A 19,643-nucleotide genomic window follows, 5' to 3' on the forward strand; every position below is an offset into this window, starting at 1 on the left:
AAGTGCAACTACATTCCCGTTGACGCACGTCGGATGTCGTTCCGTTTTGGCAAGTTTTCTTCCATTCAAAGGTGGCCTTAAAAAGTACATGATACATCTGCTGGCATGTATAAATACCACAGCAGGAAAGAGTGCTCTGTGCAAGCCAGTGGGCTGCTAGCACTTACTGAGCTAGAGACCATCTGGTTAAGCACGCCTATTCCTGAAGAAACGTTTCCAACCAGGGCTTCTCAGCGGCGTGACTGCTGACGTTCTGGACTGGACGGTCCCTTGCTGGGACCGGTGGGGACTGTCCTGTGCATTGTAGGGTGGTTAGCTGCTTCTCTGGTCTCTACCCACTAGATGCCAGTAGCACTCGTGACAATTTAAAAGGTCTCACACGTTCCCTGGGGGTGACGTCACCATGGGGTTGCTACTGATTTCAACCTGCCGATGGAAATGGTTGCTCGTTTGGACACTTGGTTTTACTCAGAAGACGAAACGGAAAAGGCCTCTCGCCAGAACCCTTGGGGCCCTCTCAGAAGCTGGTCTTCCTCACCACGATGTGGTTGTGGGACCTCATGGGATCTGCTAGCTGTTCGTATTTGAGCAGCGCTCACTTAATCTGTGCGCATGTGAAAAGAGTTATGTGCTCAACCCATGCGGACTCTTACCTCGGGGTTTTTTTTAATGGCTATTCTTATTTTTCGGTGTAGTGTTTTATTCTCCAGTCAGGTCAGTTTCTTTGTGTGTTTCACATTAATTAAAAATATGTGAGGTTCCTTGTTAATAAGTTCTCCAACAAAGGAAAGCAGGGTCTTATGTTCATAGCACTATCTCGGCATCCTAAAAATGGGTCTTGACCATAAATTATACGGAGACACATGGTTGTCACCGTGCTGCAGAAATAAGTTCTTCCTCCCAGTTGTCAAATGGTAATTCAGGCCCCCAGGCGTTGTTGCCAGGCCTGAGGGGTAACTCTTAGCTGGGAGGGACTGAATTTGGTCATGGAAGCTGCAAGAGCCCCATTGCTGGCATCAGCATTGGCACTGCCCCCTTCCCCCCTCCCAATTTCTGTCCCCCCATCAGTGGGTCACAGGCACAAAAGCCCTATCAGGTAGGATGGGGGCAGGCTGGTGGAGGGAAGAACAGCCTCCTTCCTTATTTCCTAAGCCACCTTGGAGTTTCACCTATGACCTTGACCCCAGCTCTTAGCCAGGGCAAGAGGACAGCAGCTGAGGAGGATTTGGAGCATCAGACAGTTGGGAATCCCAGGGAGATCCTCCCAACTGCAGGCTGCTGCGTGCTGGCAGCTCAAGGAATAGAAGGTTGTGCATTTCACAGATAAATTCAAAATATCCTATAAGGGCATAGAGAGTAGGAGAAAGAGTAAAAGGGAATAATTTGAAGATGATGAAGAGAGTGACAGTGATGGAGGGGGGGACAGAAGAAAGGCTAAGTGGTAGTGGCAACATGACCTTAGAGAGAGAGAACAACACAGGAAGAATCCAGCTGAGCACTGCTGTGTGCGTCATTTTTCACTGGGGCCCAAGTAGCCCAGTAAAATATCCGTGGGAAGAAACCAGATCTGGAGGGCAGTTTGGCCACGTATGAGCCAGGCGACCTTGAGCAAGTTGCTTGACCTCCCTGAGTTTTTCTTCTTCACCTGCGAAGCAGGTGTCTTGTTTCTGTCACCCCAGCACCCTGCACACAGGGCTGGCACAGATTTGTTGCGTGAATGAATGAGTGGAATGAAGAAGTGGATTTGTCCAGAAGAAACTATGGACTATGTCCCCATGACCGAAGTGCCAGGTGGGAACACCAGCCCCAGCCCCGGCTCTGGGAATCTTCTTCTCCCCGTTGGAAACCGTGTGATTGAACATGCACACCGGCTTTGTTTGAAGTCCTGGACGTGCGTTCACAGGGTTGTGTTTACTTCTGCCTCCCATCAGAAGATGATAAAGACATGATACGTTATATCGTGTCTTCGGTAGTCCCTGAAAGGTTCCCACAGGTGATTCTTACTTCTTCATTTCTTCCTGCATCGCCAAGGATCTGCCAAAGGCGACTTTTCTCTTATCTGAGGAAAGCGCTTGTCTCTCTTTAATGCAGTCTGTTACTTGTGAGTTCTTTCCATTTTTGTCTGTCTGAAAATATCTTCATTTCACCTTCAACTTTGGAGGCTATTTCATGGGATGTAGAACTCTAGGTGGAAAGTATTTTCTTTAAGCCCTATAATATTGCTTTCTGTGATATCATCTGTCAACTATTGTTGCTCCTTTTAAGTTATCATATATTGTTTTTTTTTTTACTTAATCTCAGTTTTTCAGCAATTTCACTACGTTAAGTCTAGGAGTAGTTTTTATTTCTAGTACTTGGGATTATAGTGGGTCCTGATGTCTTTTGCCTATTTTGGAAATTTTCTAGTTACTTTCTCTTTATATGTTGTCGCTTCTGCTGTGTTTTCTCTTGTTTCCGTTATTGCATCTCTGACTGTACAGGCGTAGACCTTTCACCACGCCCCCTATGTCTCTTAAGCTCTTTACTGAACTTTCCATCCTGTTGTTGCTTTATGCTTTAGTTCTGCATCTTTTCTTTAGGTCTATTTTCCACTTCACTATTTCTCTCTTCGGCTGTGTTTACTCTGTTGTTGAACCTGTTTACTGAGCTGCAGTTTCCCATTCTTGAATATTCATGTGACACTAGTTCTCTGCTAAAATTGTTGCTTTTTTTAAACTTCTTGAGCATATTAAGCATTGTCGCTTTCAAGTCTGTTTCTGGTAGCTCCGTGAACTGGATCTCCTAGAGGCCAGTACCTATTGCCTGTAGGTCCTCCCACATGTAGGGCTCATGTTCTTGGTGTCCACTTAAGACTGGTTATTTTTTGAGTGTCAGATATTGAATGTATGTGAGTATCTTAAAGATAGTTTGAGACACTGATGTTACATGGCTAGTGCCTAAGCTAGGGGCACTTGGGATCAGGGACTGAGTTGGTGCCAGTCTCTGTGATAACTAGTCTACTTCAAGTCCAGAGGGGGGAGTTGGTTACCAGACCACCTCTTAGCAGACTCTGCTATGCAGCTTTTGTCCGCTTAGCCCTATGAGTCTGCTCAAAGTTTTGCTGAAGGTTTAAGCCTTTCACATGTCTCTTCAAAAATTCGCAGATGCTTTGGGTAGGAAAGTTAACTTCCAATTCCAGGTTCATACCTCGAATCTCCTTCTTCTCTACCTGGATCACGGTCCTGTGATTCTCCATTACTTTGGAAACTCTGCCTTGCCCCTAAAGGGAGTTTTGTATATTTTCACATCTTTTGTTTTGTTTTGTTTTGTTTTTCCAGTGGAAGGATGAGTCCAGATTTCTCAGATTGTCATTGCCAAAGGCAGAACCCTCCCATTCTTGTACCAAGAGTGTAATGACTGGGTAATATCACAACGCGTGGGTCCTGTGTCATTTTTTAAATCGTTCTCCTGGGGTGGACATATGGGTGTCCTCTGACCTGTCAGTATGAACTGTGCTAAGTGTTTTTCTGCTTTTGTCTGTGCGTACTTTTCTGATTATTTCCTTTCCATGAATTCTTAGGAGTAGAATTGTTGAATCAAAGATATGTACATTTCTAAGGAGTATTACAGCTATTTCCAGTTTGCTTCACGGAAGGCTGTATGAATTTACACTTGCATCAGCTGTGCATGAAGCTTCCCATTTCTTGGCATCTCGCAAACACCAGAACGTCACACTAGGAAGTCTGGCATGGCCCTGGATAGCTATCAGGTTGATTAAAAGACTCATGGATTTGAAAGTTCTCAACGAGTTGAGATTATGGGTCAAAACTCATAAGACAAATCAGTAAGTAAAGTGACAAAGACTGCAGTTCAATATAAACAGGTAAGCAGATCTAGGACGGGGGAATTTGGTACATATAATAGCAGTGCGAGGAGCTGGGGATCAGCGTAGGTGACAAGCTAGCACCTACTCCTGGCCTGAGTCTATAGGACTTAAAGGGACAGATCAGGGAGGATCAGGAGCGTCACTGAACTCTAAACCAGGTGGCTCCTATCTGAAATATCACATCCAAGGTTGCTTTTAGGAGCCTCATTCGCCTCACCGTGGGCCTGGCCCAGAGCCCCAGAACAGTGGCAGTCTGTACCTGTCCCATGTGGAGAAGAGCTGAGGGATGGGGGTGTAGCTCCCACAGGAGATGTGCCTTGGACAGGGGATGATGCCTTTGCAGGACTAGGTGTAGTCCTCTCCCGTAGCCTCTGCAAAAACAAGGGGCGGGCAGGTACCTACAAGCATTTTATTTTAAAAAATGTTTTGGCACAATTTCCTGATGGTTCTCCCAGTCAGGGGTGGGTAGGAGCGGCTGTTCTCTCCAGCCGCTGCCTTTCATGGAATCTGCCTGCCAGGAGTTTGACTCGTCTATAGCCGACGGGGCGTGTGGACGCGTGATTTCCCCGTGGAGCGCGTATTGTTCGACGCTTCATCACAGTGGTTCGCATTTAGCTTTTTTTGTCGAATGAAGAAAGACTGGCTTGCCTTTTGTCCACTCCACATCCCGTGGTTTTGTCTTTTTTTTTTTTCTTTTGTAAACAGCCTCCTTCCAGGATAAGCTAACAAAATGTATGGGTTGAGTGGGGGAGGGGACTGCGTACGTCTTTGTGATGAGGGATGGAGTCCCCTCGAATTACTGTGGAGGGATTTATGAACCTTCCTCTTCTTATTCAGATAACTATGATTGCCAGTTTGGATGAGGGTCTCATGAGTAATACTTTTTTCCCCAACAATTCCAATAGAAGAGAAATATGTGTGTGTGTGTGTGTGTACAGTTTTGTGATAAAATGTTATGGTTTACAGCAAAATGGAAACTAGGTTGTAATAATGGGACTGTTTTGCTGGATTGGAGGGCAAAATACATGCTTGGACGAAGGCACAGCGGTATGGTCGATACAAGGGGCAGTGCAGGCAACCCTTCCTGTCAGTCACGCCCAGGGCCCGCCCCCTGCCCCCCTCAGCCCCGTCCAACTATTGACATAAACCAGGCCATTTAACCCTCCCAGCTGGTCTGATTATGAGGAAACGGGGGCTCAGGGAGGCTAACAATTACCAGGCCACACAGGTAGTAAGTCATGGAGCTTGGACTTGACCCAGGTCTGTGCGAGTCTAATTTATTTGGGGAGAGAGGGAGGAGGCTGTCATGAAAAATGAGTTCTACTTTAGGGTAAAGCCCCCTGATGGGCTTAATTGACCATGTCTTTGATCTTCCGCTAAACCTGGGCTTTCTATTTATAAAGAACTAGCAGGGAAACCTTTCATTTAAACTTGATAACTGAGCCACAGTTTGTATGTTTCTTTATTTTGGTGTGCCTTTCGGTAGGATCGGGTTCTGTGCTTAAGAAAAAATCCATACATGTAGAAACTCTTTTGTTTGTATGAATTCTCTTCTAGCTCATAACTCATCTGAAAGTTTTCTGAATTACTCTCTTTGAAACTGTTGCAAATAACAGATTTTCAGCAGGACTTCAGGTATTTGCGTGACCTCCTGTCTCTAGAAAATAATGGGATTTTGGTTTGCATTGGTTAAAAATTGTGTTGGTCATTTATGAATTATTCATGCCCAGGTGCTGCCTGAATCAGCCATCTTATCTCTTCTTTCTCTGTTTTGCCTTTTGTCCAGTCAACCTCGTTTTCAGGTCCAGTTAAATTGATTACTTGTCCAGTTGGGCATCGCTGTTGTAAGGTCGTTCGTAGGACGAACTCTTTCCTCTTCCCCGCAGGACAGGGAGGGAGCCCTAAGCCCTCCTGGCCATCCTCCCAAAGGCAAAGCCACGAGCAGCCCCAGTGAAGGAAATGAAGGCAGTGACCGTGAACTTCATTTATTGTCTCCACTTGGATGCTGCCGGCTGCCAGTATCATCCGGTAGAAATCCTGTAGTTTCCACAGTGGTCTCTTAAATGCCATCTCATCGACACGCTTGTGGTTTAGGTCAAGATGGACTAACCCAAGACGGTTGAAAATACACACTGGTGATAATGCCAGCCTCCTCCCCAGCGAGGACTAGATTTTCTATTTTGGTCTGAAAGTTCTGTTAAGGGTGAAGTTAAGTACCTAACTCTGTCAACACAGCATCACCAACAAAGTAGCTAGTATACTCATTTGTTCAGTATAATAAGATACGGGCGTGCCTTTGAACTTTGTGACGAAGGTCAAGATTGGTTAGCAGGGTGGACGGCCTGCACTTAGCACAGTGTCTTTGCTAAGCATGTAATATGAGATAAAGGGAGGAGCAAGCAACATTTTATAATGCCTGCATCAAATTAATCAAACCAACAAGCACTGACTTTTGTACTTGGGGTGCGCAAGAGCACGGTGCCTAAGCCACACCGATGAATTCTCAAGGTGGGCTAAGGCTTCAGGGGGCATGTAGTGCTCCGTGAATGCTCAGGAATAAACAGAAATAGCTGCATTTCAGGCGGAAGGTGGAAATAAGAGTTTAAAGTACAGAGAGAGGACTGTTGCGTGTGAGCTGTCCAAGAGAGCATCTCGGGCCCTTTGGGATAGGGAGGATGCAGCGCAGGAAGTAGACGAGGGGGCCAGAGAAGGAAAAGGGGCTGCTCATCCATTCCTTCCACACACATTAATCATCACCTCGCGTGTCCTCGTCCTGTGCGACTTTAGACAAGAGATTGCGAATGCTCGTGCCGCCCGGGCCTGGCTGGTGTTACAGACAAGCAAGGCTGGCTGGGCAGAAGAGGAGAGATGGCCCCGGCTCCTCGGCCTCCGGGGGCAGATACACCAGGCCCAGTGGGGCTGTGAGACCTGGCAGCCCTAATTCCGTTTCAGCCAATCGTGGCCCCCGACAGTACAGGCCCAGCGTTGCCGTTTATCTGATGTACTTCCCCCCCAAGAAGCAGCCCATTCAGATTTGTCTGACCTGTAGGTGTTAACAGCTAAACCAGACTGAGACCTGGCACATCCTCGGGGGCCACGCCAATGACAGCAGCAGGTTGAATGAACCACCTGAGTTGCCACCCTGTGGAACCTGGTCTAGCCCAGAGGTTGTGGAAGTGTGGTCCCCAGCCAGCAGCGTCAGCACCACCCGGGCACCTGTCACAGCTGCGGTGCCCAGGCCGGGCTGAGGTCGTGGGTGGGAAATGGTACGGTGGCCACATGCCCTCTAGGCGATCTCAGTGGTCGCTCGAGTTGGAGAGTATGTTCTACATCTTTTAATGGCTGAGGGGAAAATGAAGAGAAGGAGAGCATTTCATGATACATAAAATGATACTAAGTGCGCACTTCCGTGTCCATAAATAAGGTTTTATTGGAACAAGTGGCGCCCGTTCATTTATGTGCTGTCGGTGGCCATGGCTGCACAGCGGTGGCAGCACTGAGCATCATGGCCAAGACCGTGTGGCCCACAAAACTTAAAATATTCATGATCTGGCCCCCTGAAGATACTGTCTGTCACCCCTGCCTGAGAGCATTGAGTGGGGGTGGAGGGAGAGTGGGTGACTGAAGAGGGGGTGACCAGGAAACTCCATTTTGTTCCCAGGAGGAAGGGGGCGTGTCATTCGGGACCAAGGTGCAGGGCCGGCTGATGAGATGGTGGCCGATGGGGGGTGAGGACCCCACAGCAGGAGTAGGAAGTGTCCACGTACGAAACGTCCAAACCTGTAGGGAGGGTTTGTAAGTGTATGGAGCCAAACTGACAACAAGTGCCAGGAGGCAAAATTTCAGTGGTTTGAGAAAATTCTCCGACGAATGGCAGTTTTGCAGCTTATTTTATACGTTAGAATCAAAGGAGAGGTCTTGTAAAGCTGTGTTGGGGGGGCAATACATGAAATCTATTGGGGATAGATTGGGGCGGAGAGATCTTTGAGATGGAGAGAGGGTGACAGGTACAGATGTACTTCTTTGCCATTGGTGGGTACAGGTTCACAGTTAATAATGAAGGTTCACAGCCCAGAGAGATTGTAATTGGGGATCAGGGCAACAGTGGGATCTGGGGTCTCGTGCCCTGGTGAGAGATGATGCCCTGGGGGCTCTGGAGAAAGGGGAGATGACTCTGACATTCCAGGGATGTCTTATCTAGATGCAAAAAGACAATAGACAGGCTCAATTAAGATAAAGAATGACCTTTGTCAAGGAAGCCACAGGCCTAGGACGTGACCACCTGCCAAAACTCACTTACAGTTAGGAGTTTTTGTTCATCCTATGTGGTCACTTTCAGTCTCTGAGTTTGGGGGCCCGCCATGCTGGCCTCTCCTGAACTCGTCAGGGTTAGTATATGGCCCCTTTGTGTCCACAGAAAAGTCCAGAGGTATTCCAGAGGACAGGAGTTAGGGGTGTGCTGGGGAGACATGAGATGTGCTGAGCTTTCGCCCCTGCGGCGTCAGAGGTGCTGGCGGGGTATCCGTGGGACGCATGTCGCGGGGTGGCCACATCACACGTGTTAGGCTCGGGAGAGATCAGAACTAGAGATTTGGAATTGGGGGTCTCATAGCTAGAGGACAGAGTTTTCCATGAGTGTCATTGGATTTGTGACTGGTTGTCATTACTTGTAACAGGAAGAGAGCTGAACTCAAGTGTCACTCAGCAAAGCATACCGATTGAGGACCTCTGTGTCCCAGAACCGATCCAGATGGGAAACTGGGTCCTCAGGAAGGCAAAGTCTGCGAGCCTAGTGGAGTGAGGGTCACAAGGTGGCCCCAATAGGTCCCTTGAGTTCTTGACTTGCTCTTCTGGAGTCCTGGGTGGCAGGGCCACATCTGCCCATGCCATGTCTGCCCACGCTCTCCTCGGGCTCCTGTTCTCCTTCCCGTGGGCTAGCTCCTCCTCCAGCCCAGCCCATTCCCTTTCTTCTTCCTGTTCTTTCTCTCTCCTGGCCCCGAGGGCCAAACACTCCAAAAACAGCAGGACAGGCAAGCCACGGGGAAATCTGGCCATGGTCATTCTCCAGTTTTTGTCTGAAGTTCAAGTGTGGATTCTCAAAGACCTCTGCAAGACTTTCAGCCTGACTTTTCACAGAGCAGTTAGAGTGTGTTTTAGAAACAGTTAGTGACTCGCTGTGCCGCTGTTTGCCCGTGTTTCAGGTGGTTAGTAGGTTAGTTAGGGCAGGATGACTCGGCAGGGCCTCTGTGATCGTGGGAGGATTCTTTCTGAAGGGCTTGCGATATTCTGCTGGAGTTCATTTGAAAGAGATTCTAGCGACACTCTGCAAACAGCCCCTCGGCAACACGGGAATGGGATGTTCTCCCCAGAAGACCTCTTGTGTGCAAACAAACTGGAACCCTCGGCTGTTGCCTGAAAAAATGGTATGTGGAAAACATGATAGAAAAAGTCGTGATTTCCAGACATCCAACTGATTAGATAAATGAGCTTTGAATTGGAAACCAAGCTCGCCCGTTAATAAACACAGTGCATGCGGTTTTAGGGCTGTGTCCTTCCAAAAAGCAGTGTTCTGTGCTACTTTCCTGTGTTATAATCTCCCTGACTCTATCAGGAGACAGATCTTAGAAAGTATTCCTTTTAGAATATTTTGCATAGTTGGTGCATAGTTGGCTACAGGGCTCTTTCAGAACCCCCAGCCCCTCCTGCAATATCAGTGCCAGGCATGCGCTCATCTCTTCCCTGTGAAACGAGCGTGGCTCTCGGCCGCGCCCCAGGAACCCGCCTGAGGCTGACTCGTTGACAGGCCCTCAGTCAATGAATGTGCAACATCCTTAAGAAAAAACAACAACCTAAGTGATTATGTCCATTAGATCTAAATACAAAAGGATCAGAGGGTCACGATGTGGGTGCATAGCAATGAGCAGTAAGTGACCTGGCGTTTTGACGCTGTCACACTGCGGACTAGCGGTTTCACTTGTGATTCCTGTAATAAACATGCATTTTGACTGCATTGTGCACGGCGGTTTCCCCTCCAACGCAGTTGCACCATCGGAATCTCACAGGACCCCGCCTGCTTCTGTCAGCTTTCTGCGGCTGTTGTAACTGATTTCCACGATGCGAGGGGCTTCACACGGCGCCCATGTGCTATCACTCCATTGCGAAGCTCTGAAGTCCAGCGCTCGGCAGGGGTCTCTGGTCCTACTCTCATCTGGTTAGAGCCGAAGGGTTCCTTTTTTGGAGCATTAGGGGTTGGACCTGTTTCTTGCTCATTTGAGATATTGGCAGAATTCGGCTCTTTAAGGTTCGAAGGCCAAGGTCCCCGTGTTCCAGCTGGCTGTAAGTTGAGGGCCACTCCCAGCTTTGAGAGGTCACCGTGTTCCTTAGTCCATCTTCAAAGTGAGCAAAGGTCCCTCACGATGACATCAGGCCCACCCAAATACCAGGCTAATCTTCCTCGCTTCACCCTTAATCGCATACGCACCGTCCCTTTTTCCAAGGAAGCTGACGCAGTCACAGGTTCCCGGGACACATCTGAGCGCCTCTCTGGGGGCCCGTTACTCTGCCAGCCACACTGGTAGACGGGACGAGTGTTGTCATTCCCATTTTCCGGGTAAGAAAACTGAGGCCCGGGAGAGTTAACGGCTGGCAGGCAGGCCGTCCCCAGCCCGAGTGGCAGCAGCACCCAGCCAGTCTGTGGACGGGTTTCTCGCCTAAGCCCCTCACGGTGTGCAGCCTCGCACGTGGAAAAAGAGCACGTTTCCTGGGAGAAACGAAGCAGCGCTTTCTTATTTACACACCTGTTCCTTTGCCAGCAGAGGATGAGGACCTGTTACGTTCTTTGCAAACTTCTGACGTAGGATGTCCCCAGAAGCCAATCAGCACTCAGGGACCTTCTCTGGGGCCATTGGAGGTCGTTGGACAACATTCCCCGTCACGAGCCCTGGCTTCTAGGGGTGCTGTACCCCATGTGTGCGGATGCCGACACGTGACGCCAGGGCTGCCGGTGGTCTGATGGGCCAATTGGCTGATGGGAAAGTCCCGTCTCAGCAGTGGCCCCCCACCTCGCGCGTCCTGGTGTTCCTGAGCTGTCCACAGGCAGCGGGTGGGCGATGGGTCTGTCCCTCCTTCTTGCTGAGAGAGATGTCTGGAGGCAGAGGGGATGGAGGACAGCAGAGGTCTGAGCCCATGGTGCCACCCCCTGGTGGGGCCTGGTGTCAGCTCCACCCCCTGGAGAGGCTGATCTCAGCAACATGCCCTCAACCCTTGGACCAGCTCCAGGCCACCTTGTCACCACAGGGTCTGACGCCTGAGGGTGCTGGGAGCCAGGCTGGGTTGTTTGCGCAGCCCCAAGTACAAACATGAGAAATCCAGCTTGCAGCCAGCCCTGCGGCCTGTCCTCGGAGCGCAGGACACAAGGCACCTCAGAGACCCTGTTCCTCGTGCATCGGGAAGGCTCCCCTGCAAGCTGAGGTGTCCCTTAGGGGAGGTCCAGCTGTGTGGGGGAGGCCAGCAGCCAGGGGTCAGAGGGAAGGGTGGCCCTGAGTCTCCTGAGACTGGGGGGCAGGGACATTCCTTTCATGCTTCCTGAGGTGACCTTCACAGCTCCAGGGTCTCCTTGCTCCCCCCTCAGCCAGCTTCTACCCCTACTGTGCCCTGCTGTCCCTCAGGTGTTTCCAGGTAGCCCCGTTTGGGGTGCTGGGAATAGAATGTGGAAAGAGGCTGAAAACTTTCCTTCACCATGTTCCCTTATTAAATAGGCTGCACAACAAAGTCTCCATTTTACTGGGGGTGGCAGAGAGTCAACAAGTAAAAAAAACACACCGGTGGATTATCACAGATGATGAAGTAGGCTGGAAGGGGGAGAGCTGGGCATGCGTGAGCAAAGGGGCCCACCAGGGTGGCCGGGGCTTCTCAGAGGGGTGATGTCCCTCCCAGCTGAGACCTGGAGGTGAAGCCCCACCAAGAGCACAGGGAAGGCCTCCAGGCAGAGGGTCCCCCGGCCCAGGGGCCTGGAAGCCCATCAGCACCTGCCAGTGTGTCGGAAGCTTGGTGAGCAAGCAGGACAAGGAGACTGACCGGCAGGGGCGGAGCCGGGGGGAGCAGTGGCCAGCCCCTCCAAGCGGGGAGGCCACAGTTATTCTAAGTACAGTGGGTCAGTCCTGCAGGGTTATACAGAAGATCCTTGCCGTGGAGTTGGGCATCCTTGGTGGAGAGCTATAATGGACCCCCACTTCCTTTGTAGTGGATGGGGGAGGCGTGGTAACATAAAAGTTGAATTTCAGTTCGGCTTGAGAGGCCCGAGTCGCAGTGTCTTCCCAAATGCTTTCCTGTGGGCGATGTTCCACTCTAGGCTCTCAGCCCCAGCGGCAAGCTCCAGGCGGGGACGGTTCGCCATGTCTGGGTCAGGATGGGCAGAATCGGCCGCTGTCCCCAGTGGCTCCGGCAGGAGGACGGGCAGCCCTCCAGCACCCCCATACATAGGGCAGACGGGCGCTATTTCGATGGCTACATCAGGCTTTCGGGTGTTCTGGCTATGGCTGCAGTGATCTGAAAGGAGAATCTAAAATGTTGGGTGCAAGTTGAAGTGTTAGTGATTTTATCAGCAGCAGCAGGATGAAGCCCTGGCTGGAACTCAGCACCTCCCGCGTGTGAAGGTGGTGGGGAGAGGCCAGTGGGCTGAGGCTCGTGGCTGTGTCTGGCCGCAGAAACCGGCAGCAGGGGTCGGCCCTGGAAGTAGCCCGACGTGTTCGCACACCAGCCGTGAAAGCTACAGTGCACATATTTCACAGGCAGCTCTCACCCCATGTGCGTGTGTGCCCTCTGTACAGTTTCACAAGGGGGTTGCCAATGCCAGTTTCCATCAGAAGAAATGATCCATAATTCATGACTAAACATCGGCATCGCCCTGCGTGCGATGACTTAAAGGCCCCAGGCCAGGGACCCTCCATTCCGGTGCCACGGAGCCTCATCCCTCACTGCAGTTAAATCAGTTTTGTCCTCTCCCAGCCCTGCCGTGCACTCCGCTTCCTGGCTGTGAAACGAGCCCACTAATACCAAAGTGGTCTTCGGCATTGCCGCTAAATATTCACAGCAATAAATGACTCCCTCGCGCCCCGTGAATGCTGCGGCTGCGGTCTCCAGCGTTTATTTAGTGCCGGACAGGGATCGAGTTATTTCAGAGTCCCTGGAATGCAGTATTTTCACGTTGTTCCGCTTGAAAAATTAGATCCCTGAGAGCCCCCAGCACTGAGGGTTGAGATGAATGACTTTGGCTTAGAATCGACCATTGTAACCTCGAAGTTGTGGTGGCATTGAACTTGGCTGTTGACCCCAGATTTTAATTACCTTCTGTTGCTGACTCACTGCTACCTTAGTTCAACCTCATGGCCAGGTTCAGATTTTCCTAAGTCATTGAAAGTTGGCTCTTCTTTAAGGACGTGGAAACACTAAGAAGGGGATGCTGTGTATCATTTCATTGACCAGAGGGAAACAAGTTGTAAGCATCCCCGCATCTGTGCTGCACCTATGTATGTATGTATGTATGTATGTATGTATGTATGTATTTAAGAGAGGGGAAGGGAGGGAGAAAGAGAGAGAGACATCAGTGTGCGAGAGATACATGGATCAGTGGCCTCTCACACACCCCCAGCTGGGGACCTGGCCTGCAACCCAGGCATGTGCCCTGACCAGGAATCGAACCTGCGACCTTTCAGTTCACAGGCCAGCACTCAATTCACTGAGCCACACCAGCCAGGGCAGAAAGCTACATTTATTGACTGGAGATATGCTGCCCCCATGATGGGTGAAATAATTTAAATTCAAGTTTGGGTGAGCTCCCCGTTGCACAAATTAAGGAAGGTAGGCCAACATCATGGATAATCCTGAGAAGAAAAAGCAACTAAGCAATCATTTTCAAAACATCTGTTTCTACCTCCAGCTAAGTAGGATGTGCAGGCCCAGGGGACTGTGGGAGACCTCAGAGAGAGCTCAGGGCCACTAAGGGTCCAAGCGTGGGGCAGTGGTGCCCTAGCCGGAGTCCAACTTTGCAGACCTGTCTGAGCAAATGCCCTGGGGAGCCTGCCCGGACTCACTTCTGGGAGGGACTTACAGAAAAGGGAGAGAGACCGCACAAGAAACAAACCTTGATTTTGGACTTCTAGCTTCCAGAACTGTGCGAAAATAAATGTCTATGGTTAAGTCCCCTATCTGTGGCATTTTGCTCTGGCTGCCCAAGCCAACTAAGACAGGGGCTTCTAAGATTCTGGTTATATATTGTGACTTCTCAGCTGGGTGGTTTTATTGATGATTATTTTATTGTTGTTTTTTAAGACTGTGCTTACACATTTTATATACTCTTTGAACGTATTTTTCCCAATTAGAAAAATAGAATTATGACTGCCAAAACATTTCTGGTTTATTGATTAGCATTCAATTGATTTGCTCAGCAAATGGAGTCCTTTAAGCATTCGCTGAAAGGCACAGCTCCAGTCGGGTAATCAGTGCATCATTTTTAAGAAGAGGATTGCTGTGTTGAACCACCAGTGGTTCGTTATCTCCAACGTATAAAAATCAAAAGCAAGTGGAAAGAATGCATGCTTTTACACTAAGAAATCTACTGCAATTAGTGCTTTTGAGGTGAACCAGCCCTCTGTTCTTCTTCTCCATTGATTTCTTTCGTGCCATTCAGATCTCAACTAAAATATGCAGAGAACGATCTTTTTGCCCCCGTGGGGGGACATGTGCTTGTTTGAAGATGTTGACATTGGAGTGTTAGAACAACCCCTGTAGGGACTTCGTGTAGAATTAGTACAAACGTTCATGTTTAAACCACTCAAGGCTTTGGGAGAATAGATGGTTACTGTAAACATTTTTATTCACAAACACAACGGCCGGGATCTCTCTTTTCAATAGAGATGTGCGTCAATACCTTAGACAAGCACAAGGAGCAATTAAGTTATTTACACAGCGGCAGGAAGGGAAATTACAAATATGCGTATATACACTCGGTACCTCTTGACAGAATAATGACAGATATTTTTGTTCTAATACTTCATTGTAACCACAATTAACACCTTGTTTTTCTAAGATATAATTAACGAGTACAAATTGCAAGCCCTGGAGAGAACGGTCTATGTGTTTGTAATTAAATCCAAGTATCAGAAAATAAGAGGCAAATTTAGGTAAAAGGCCCTGTGACCGACTGAAAACCAAATACATGTCCTAGAAATACTTTTCACACTATATTAAAATCAAAAGAAGCACTATGTTTAATGTTGCATAGGGTAGGAATAGTAGTATTATTTTCAATGTTCAGCAATCACTCAGAAATGCATACAATTCTTATAAGCAACAGACGTCAAACTACGTCAATTAAGAAGCGTGGTTTTCAACAGGTCAAAATGTGTAGTCATTTGCTAGAATAAATCCGTAAAAAACGAGATCTATTTGAACCAAGAAAATATACACAAATGTCACGTGTGCATAGGAATTCACCAGTTTAACTCTCAAGCTTAAGTAATTACTTTGAAAAAATCATCCATCAATTAAAATTGAGAAGTGCCTTCTTAAAGAGCACACACACACAAACCCCACTGAGTTTGCACCTACGTTTATCCCCCGAAAGCACCAGTATCTGAAACAGTTTATTACTCGGGGGCAGCGGAAGCGGCCAGTGTCAGGCCTTCACTGCTGACTGGGAGGAGTCCGGCACAGGTGGAAGTTTCTGTGGACTTTCCGGGGGCAGGGGGAACCGTTCTCCGTCTGCAGCGCAGCCACACGCTGCGGCTACTGAGCCTTGAAATGTGTCCGGTGCGACGAATGAAAAATTTTACAATTTTACTTTATTTTAATTAATTTAAATTTAAATAGCCCTGCTGTGGCTACCGCATTAAACGTAGGAAACTACGAAAAGATGTCAAAAGCTGCCCGAGAAATAAAGTGAATGAGCGTTCCACCCTTGACGACTGATTCTGCCCCAGTCATGCGGCGTTAGCTAATTCGGGTTTGAGCATTTTCTCAAAGCTCAAGTGACCTTCCATGGTGGTTTTTGTTTAACTTTTGTTTCATTTTAACTAATTAGTTTGACATTGCATGTTGGAATTTACAACCTGTTTTCTCTCTTTTTCCCCCCCATTTTCTCTTCAAACACAGCAGCATGTGGCCAGTTAATTCAGTGCAGTTGAATGCTGTGTTGTAAGAAAAATCTCTTGAACTCTGGAGTTTAAGAGCGACTTTCGAGTGTGGAATGTTAGGAGACTTCGTATAAACTGGCAAAGCAAAGGCCCCCCAAGCCAATATAGCTGAGGTTGGCAGTACTGACATCCCCTGGGTGGCGGCGCTGTTCGAAGGAGGCTGAGACTCCTCCTGCAGCGAGGCTAAGGCAGGGTTGACTTCAGAGCGGAGCACACGGAGTTCCTGGTGCCCGACTCTCCCCAGCTGCGCTCTTCGGAAGCCCTGGGGAGCCTGGGGCCCTTCCTAAGGCTGCCTGCGTCCCCTGTGAGCTCACCCATCCACTGTCCTCTGCCCTTCCCCCATCAGCCTGGACCGCCAGGCCTCCCTCCAGCCTCCCTCCCGAACCCGGCCTTAGCACGCCATCAGAATGAAAACACAGCACTCGAGTTTAAAACTAAACATTACACAGATTTGATTCTGTGAGTGAGAAGTGTCCCATGGATACGTAAAACCCCCACTTGAGATATGTTGGCTTGGATAAGGGACAGATAGCGCTGAGTGTCACTCCACAGGATTGTGGAGCGTGCACGAGGGGAAGGGGCAGAGGGGCGTGGTGGAGTACGTGGGGGGTGGGGGAGTGCAGGCTCCAGATATGCAGGGGTGGGTTGATGGGGTTGTGCTTTTAAAGACACCCCTCTGCTGCCTTTGGAGACAGCAGGGGATGGAGCCCAGACAGGTATGGCAGACCCACGTTCAAAGGGGTTTGCAGTGACCTAGGTGAGAGGTGACTGAGGTCCGGCTGGAGTGGAGGAGGACATCACCGGGACAATGGGAGTTGTGTTTGGGGGGGGTCAAGCAACAGGACCTTCTGATGGGTTAGGTGGAGCTGGTGAGGGAACAGGAGGCTTCAGGGAGGGCCTCACATGTCTGGCCTGCACGGGTGGGGAAAGAAAGGTGCCCTTTGTAGAAATGGGGAAACTGAGGAAGGCGCTGATTGTGGGAAGGAGGCCAGCGTCAAGAAGGGCCCCGAGGATATGTGGCCAATGAAAGGGAGTGCAAAGGCCAGGAACACAGGCCACAGCCGTGCTTCCAGGGGCGATGCGTTGTCCAGACTTGTCCTGGTGGCCTGGTCTCCTCTGCTTGGGTTTCGAAATGGTCCTCAAAAGAAAATTGCTGTTCCCTCCCTCCATCAAGTCTGCCTGCGCAGCAGATTGAAATATTGGCAGGTCAAAGCGAAATGTTTTTCAACTGACTCTTCTTGTTTATTTTTCAGAATCATCCAGAAGTGTTGAATTTTCGAATACAACTGGAAAGCAAGGCACTGATCATAAATCTGGAAAGAAATGAGTAAGTCACGTTACTGCTTATTGCACGACAGGAGAAAGCGAGGGGGTGTGGACTGAGGGGTGAGTGCTGTGTGACTGAGGTTGGCGTTCAGGGAGCTAGGGCTCAGGACTCGGCTTCATAACCCAGATCTGAGCTGGAGGCTGGAACTCACCTCAGACAAGGATCCAGTGGGAGAATAGAGAATTTTACCACTCTCTAAGAAAGAACCCGGTAACTGAGCCGCCTTTTCTCATGGCGCTGCTTTTCAGGGCCCGGGTTTTGAAGACAAGCATTGAAGCCTCGCCTGTTCTGTTCAAATACCAGTGTCTGTCACTAGCTGACTGTTGGCCATTCCCGGGTTACAGAAGGACGACCAGCTTCCAAAGGGTAGAAATTCTTTTTCCCTGAGAAGTACCAAGGGTTTATTTTATCTTTCCGAGTTTGTCTCTAGTGGCATAAAGTATTTATTTTACCATTTATTGAAAAAGGTTGCCCCTTTTGTCCAAAATTATATAAATTCCCAGAAAATGGTATTTTATTTTTTTTCTGGAGCACATGGATATTGTTACATATTTTGTGTGTCTTCCCAGTCGAATTCTGTCTGCCTCAAGGTAAAAGTAGAAACAACTCATATTCTTGAACTCCCCCACATGGTGTGGCTGTCCCCGTGGGTTCCTCAAGTCGCAGGGACCCTCGCTGTTCTGTCTGATTGGTATGGGGAAAGACCGGAGCTCGCCTGATAAGCAATCTGCCCTTAAAGCTGTGAACCAGGCCCCCAAGTCCTGCTTCATTCTCTCTTCCAAAAGGATTGGTTCCCATTCCTCACCCACCCATGAATTGCTCAGGTTTCTATGGTTGGTTTTTGGTTTTGGTTTTGTTTTTGCTGACATGACAGCTTCACTGGAATGAATGAGTTCTACCAGAGCTACCTGGTCACAAAATTCTGCCTTTGTATTTCTTGCGTGTTTAGCCCTCACTGTTGGGCTTTTGTAGGCAGGAAACTGTGTGTCTCTAGCTCTCCTTGGGCCTCGATGGTCTTAAAATAGAGCTTCGGACACACACCTTGGGTAATCGGAGGGCCAAGCAGAAACCACGTTGCTTTGCATATGTCTCTCGTGGCACAGTCAATATTTTCATGTTCTTTCTTTCACTTGAGAATACTGTGGAACATTTTAACTGGTGCACGTTGCTGTTCGTGTATGGTTTTGAAAATCCCTCGGTGAACAAAACTAGGCATTCTCTGAAAGGTCAAAAGAAGATAAGGCCCTTGGTAGTGGTGCGTGTCCTCCATGGGCACTGGGGTCGGCCGTGGACTTGGGAAGTGCCTTTCCTTTGTGGGGCTGTGGGAGGGACGTAGTAAACTCAACGGCATGAATGGGACCCATCCCAGACCTTCAGGCCATCTCATAACTGCAGGTAGAGGAATGGAAATGGACTTAATAAAACCATAAGTTACTTGTTTTTACTAGAACGGAATACATGTGCGGAACTGTAAGAAGGAAAAGAACAAAGAGGCCAAAAAAAGCCTCCTACTACCAAACACAATCCAGTTAATATTTTGGTGGGTGTTCATGTAGACCTTTTTACAAGTTGTGTTTGCACCTTGGGTCTTCTTAGTTGAGACCATAGTCTGTGTGGAATTTGGTATCCTCCGTCTTCATTTAGCTTTGCAACAGACACACTTTTTCACACGAAAATGCGCTTCTTGGAGCCCATCTGGTTCTCTTGAGTCTATAAACACCTTGTTCGCGGTTCCCTGTGAAAATGGCTCATCTCTACATTAAGGCGGGTGGACTAACACAGGTTGACTACTGAACTGCCCAATGTACATAAAAGAGCAATTTAAAAGGTGCCTTAGTTTGCTCATGTCCAGTTCTGGGCCTTTCACAAAATCATCTCAAAATTAGAACAGTAGAAAGCATAAAACTCTCTCTTCTTGATTTATTTCTCCCTTCCCAACCTTACTGTCAACCTACATTTTAGCAAATACGCGGAGGGTGTTCAGTGTGTTGCTATGACATTCTGTAGCTACACCGTAATTACACCACTTGTACCAGTGACAGAAGCCCCATGCTGGAAAATAATGTTGTCATAATTAGAGCCTGCCCATGTCACTGTTCTAATAATGCAGTCCACAAAATACTTCTGTATAAGGATTTTCGGTAAAAGGTAACACGTCTTTTCTATGGACTTCACCTTTGACACAATGAAAACTGAAACTATAGTTTTATAAACAGAGTGAAATGTTCGTTTGCTACTAGCTCTTACTGCTGACTGACAC

The 19,643-nt window shown here is 48.7% G+C and overlaps 1 protein-coding gene across 1 annotated transcript in view; it reads left to right on the forward strand.

Moving 5' to 3' along the window:
• ADAM12 (ADAM metallopeptidase domain 12) overlaps nucleotides 1–19,643 on the forward strand; it is a 280,799-nt gene that overhangs the window by 65,027 nt on the left and 196,129 nt on the right. Inside the window, exon 3 of the mRNA XM_053922662.1 lies at nucleotides 17,310–17,383. Within this exon, the coding sequence (XP_053778637.1) occupies nucleotides 17,310–17,383 (74 nt within the window). The remainder of the gene's footprint in view (nucleotides 1–17,309; nucleotides 17,384–19,643) is intronic.

This window comes from Desmodus rotundus, chromosome 4 (assembly GCF_022682495.2).
Source record: "Desmodus rotundus isolate HL8 chromosome 4, HLdesRot8A.1, whole genome shotgun sequence".
Classification (NCBI taxonomy): Eukaryota; Metazoa; Chordata; class Mammalia; order Chiroptera; family Phyllostomidae; genus Desmodus; species Desmodus rotundus.